The following is a 4,762-nucleotide window of genomic DNA, read 5'->3' as shown; positions in this document are numbered from 1 at the left end:
ATCCTTTTTGTTGACCGAGGAGCATAGAGACAACTTTTAAATCTCCACATAGCATCCAATCATGAGCTGTATAGTTAATTTTCTTTGAAATAATATTAAGATTTATATAAGTTTCCTTCATATGAATTGAATGTGCCACAGGCACTGAAGCATAAGTATTTCCGTTATTTAATAACACACCTTTCAAGCTTGTTTTTGATGAGTCAATAAAAAATCTCCAATCTTCTTTTTTGTATTCAATGCCAAATTCATTCATTAGGCCGTTAATATCATGGCAGTAAACCAGATCCTCGTCCTGCCTAAAAAATTGAGTGAATTGTTCATCTCTTCTTCTATAATGGCAAATATATGTATGTTCCTGGTTCCAATAAATGTTTTTCTTTTAGTCTAGAACCAAGCAACTCTGCTTTTTCCTTAGTCAAACCCAAATCTCTCACTAAATCATTTAACTCTGTTTGTGCAAATAACCGTGGTTTTAAATTGTCCGGAGTACCTACATTGGAAATTATCATCAGTCGATTGACTTTGACTAAATTCGAAACTAGACTGTAAAACATCATCAATATCCTCAGGTGACACAGGGACAGGAAAGCTCGGGCCATGTTCTACCGGCTGATCAACTGATGTAACATTAGGATAGATAATAGCTTTTTTATTTTTGGAGTTATATCCACTAACATTTATACAGCAAAAATAACAATCGTCTAAATGGTTTTTTTGCTCTCTCCATACCATGGGTACTGCAAATTTAAAAGCTTTCTTTGTTTTTTTAAGCCGTTTCCTTAGATTCTCGACACAAACATAACATTCTTTATGCGGAACCCAACACTTGTCTTGATTACTGATTTCTAAACCAAAATATGCAAAGTAAACTTTTTCTACAAAGTCAGTAATTTCCCTTTGATGTTTTTTAATCACAAAATTACCACATAGGTATGTAGCAAAAAGCGTTAGGAGCATTTTTACAATCACGTTTAACCATTTTAATTTTGAATAAAAAACGCACAGCAATTTGAGGTTATAACTAACTGAAAGAAAGCTAACAGCTGTTAAATTTATAAGACTTACCAACTTAAAAACATTTTCCTTCATTGCCAATCTGATTACATTTTAATAATGTTGCCAACTAAAAAGTATTTAAGAAGTTAAAAATATATCCGATACATTTTGGTACATAAACTTCATTTTTACTTAATTGTAAAATGTGAAAAATTGATGGGTGATATAACTTTTTAATAATTGTTTTCGTAATCAGGACACCAAATTACAAAATTACAAAGTAATTAGTTAAAATTAATTAAATACAGTAGGTTCTATTTTTATGCAGTAGATACGTTCCGCAAGAAACAGCATAAAAAAAACAGCATAAGAAAAGCTACCAGTTCTATTATATAGTAAAACTATACATACGTTTCAAATGCTAAAACCGCATAAATCTGAAATAATGTAATAAAATCGCATAAAAAAGGGCACTAGTCCCATATTATAACTATAGATACGTTCCATAGACCGCATGAATCTGAAATAATTAAATAAAATCGCATAAACAAAATATTGTATTTTTGAAAATTATATCTATATTTAAGAAACGTCAGAATCGAAAAATAAATTTAAGTCAGAAATAGAATCAGACAATACCCACATGTTGCGCGTTCGTTTAGGATTTGGCGTAAAATCACTTTCGTCACTTGAGGAAATGTACACGTCTGATCTAGATAGTTATGCAGGCGGTTCCATACTTGTAGGGTTAGCATTTCTGATGTAATCTGTGATGAGTTTTTGCTTAGCTGGTTTAGAATCTTGTTTATATGTACAATTCCCGATAGGTCGACATGCATTTTGTAATTTAAAAAAAAACCGCACTATTTCAAAACCGCATAAAAAAAAGCCGCATAAAAACAGAACCTACTGTAAGTAAATTTCTTAATTTTTTATAGTATTAATCGCGTATACTTTACTTCATAGCAGGAAAGCTCCATTTTTCCCCTTTTTATAAAATACTAAGAAAGACGAAGTTGAAAAAATTTTAGTATCATTGCGTGAGCATTAGTATTTAAAAACATTTTTTGGAACTTTAGAGCCTTCTAAAAAATTAAATTGATGAGTAAATGTGAAACTAAGTATGAAGCTATAGTTTCACAAGAATATGAAATTTGTCCAAAATAACTTTTACTGCCGCACGGTGCAATATATTTTTACATTTATTTTTAACCGAGTTGTGCTAAATTTAATGCTCGGCTGTAAGTTTGTAGTTTGCTGCGGTTTTGTTTATCATTTAACTTGCCAAGCAGATCGCTCCATTTCTCAAAAGGCTTATGAAATGTTAAGCTTACACTACATCACATCAGAAAGCTCTTCACAATAAAAGCGACGCTTTCCAAGATTCTCTCTATAAGGTGAAATAAACTTATAAAAAGCTGTTTTGCCGCACGCCACTTACGGACTTACGGACTATCAAACACAATCCAATAAAGCCGTATATGAGGTCACCCAGAAGATCAGACACTCCCGCTATCCTTGATTCTCCCTCTCTCCTTAAGCTCCTTAGATAAGTGCGCTTTTGACAGACTACGACATACTTCACTTTTCCAAGTACAATATAAACATTAAAGCGGTGCGATAGTGTGTGGAATTTTTTTATAACTTATTTCTTAATGGCATATCAATGAAAAGTTGCCTTTATAAGAACTAATAAAAATCAAAAACTATTACCTTCTTACTATAATAATTTGAGGTACCCCTTCAACAACTGAAATTTTTGACTCTTATTATTGCAATAAGCCCCACCTATCAAAGATTTCAAGTCTTACATACTTTAGCACTAATTAAAATAATAATAATAAATAATAAAAACCGACACAACTTGTCATTCACAATGGAAGCCCGCTACTGAAAGTCGTCATCATCAACACTAACCCTAAATAGTGCGATAAGTTACCTTAAGAGGCCATTAAAATGCTTTCAAATTCACCTAAATATGTACTAACAAAAACCAAAAGTGGTTCATGGCGTAGTTACAAGTGCATTTATGTAAATGTATGCTGGCATAGTTTTGTCACGAGAAAATGAAAAGATTGAATTTAACGTTTTTCCAAACATTAATGGTGTCCAGTGCATCTCTTAACGTGCGACGAAGCAAACACTTTATTGAACTCTTATTGCTAGGATAGAAAGCCAACTTTCTGCAGGTCTGGCAAAACCGATTAAAAAAATTACATCACCCTAATATACATATAAGTTGAACCTTGTATATATATATATACATATAATTGGCGCGTACACCCTTTTTGGGTGTTTGGCCGAGCTCCTCCTCCTATTTGTGGTGTGCGTCTTGTTGTTCCACAAATGGAGGGACCTACAGTTTCAAGCCGACTCCGAACGGCAGATATTTTTATGAGGAGCTTTTTAATGGCAGAAATACACTCGGAGGTTTGCCATTGCCTGCCGAGGGGCGACCGCTATTAGGAAAAACTTTTCCTGCAGTTTGGTCTTTCACCGAGATTCGAACCTTGTACTTTGTGAACTGCAAATAATACTTACCCATACCTTAAAATATAAGAAGCCTTTAAATCCCAAAATATATATTTTATATCCCAAAGCTTTATTTATGAAAAAAATTAGTGACCTGGAGCGCCAGGAGCACCGGGAGCACCGTCATCACCTCCTTTGCCGCCATCACCTCCATTTCCACCACCACCATTTCCGCCACCGCCCCCGTTTCCGCCACCACCACCACCATTTCCACCACCGCCCCCGTTTCCGCCACCACCACCATTTCCGCCACCACCATTTCCACCACCGCCTCCATTTCCGCCACCTCCTCCGTTGCCGCCACCACCACCACCTCCACCTCCTCCACCATTCTTGCCAGGCTCTCCAGGAGCACCATCGCCTCTCAGTGATAAGCGCTTCTGCCTACTGGGTCCGCTAGGTTCTCCAGCTACGAATGCAAGCAAATATTTATCATAAGGGAATCATACGAATATGAACACTGCCTGTATTATAAGGACCTACCATAACAGATTGTCACCACAAGCGCGGCCACGCAGCAAACAAGTAAAAGCTTCATTTCAACAATTCTCAGTGAATACTAAATGACGATTGATATGCGAATGCATCGCCACTGGGTATTTATACCCCAGGCATCATGAAATGTGCATAAAACAACAATAATAACAATGGACGTTGTTGTAGTACAAGTACATTACGAAGCGAAATGAAATTAAGGTTGCGGAGCGATTATATTTGGGTTGCCCTAGATGGGAAAATAAAACTTGAAAAATAAAATCAGCCATTCGAATAGAGAATCTCTTCATGGGGAAAGGCGCTAAGTTAGCCTAATGATTGTTGACAATTGGCAAATGCTTATGCATACATACATACATGTATACATTCCTTAATGAATGTCGGATTGATTTATCATCACCTCCTCAGTTATGTTCGAATGTCTGTTCAGAGAACCTTTAAAACCCACCTCAAGCACTAAAACTCGGGAACGACGTTCACCGTGATAAAAGTTAATCGGTTCGAATAGGAATCTAATTGGGTGTAATTAGTTTTTAGGTTGGTGAATGTTAGCGAGTTGCACCTGTTCTGTTTTAACATCCTCTGATGTGTGATTTTTTCATTTCGCACAAACAATGATTTTTTCATATATGCACTGCAATTTGGGCTGACCTTTTTTATATCACCTTAATTTGTAGGTAATAAATATATATGTACTCGTAAAAACCAATAAATTTTCTATTATTTTTCAAATGCA

The 4,762-nt window shown here is 35.4% G+C and overlaps 1 protein-coding gene across 1 annotated transcript; it reads right to left on the bottom strand.

Annotated features, from left to right (window-relative positions):
- Nucleotides 1-3,580: 3,580 nt before the first annotated feature.
- Nucleotides 3,581-4,101, bottom strand: LOC129239287 (uncharacterized). Its single transcript, XM_054874679.1, has 2 exons — nt 4,015-4,101; nt 3,581-3,940 (listed from the first exon to the last, which is right to left on the bottom strand). Exons 1-2 carry the CDS (start codon nt 4,067-4,069, stop codon nt 3,618-3,620), a joined length of 378 nt encoding a protein of 125 aa, XP_054730654.1. The 5' UTR covers nt 4,070-4,101; the 3' UTR covers nt 3,581-3,617.
- Between the last annotated feature and the right edge of the window lie 661 nt (nt 4,102-4,762).

This window comes from Anastrepha obliqua, chromosome 2 (genome assembly GCF_027943255.1).
Source record: "Anastrepha obliqua isolate idAnaObli1 chromosome 2, idAnaObli1_1.0, whole genome shotgun sequence".
Classification (NCBI taxonomy): domain Eukaryota; kingdom Metazoa; phylum Arthropoda; class Insecta; order Diptera; family Tephritidae; genus Anastrepha; species Anastrepha obliqua.
This window is presented reverse-complemented; position numbering and strand designations above follow the sequence as displayed.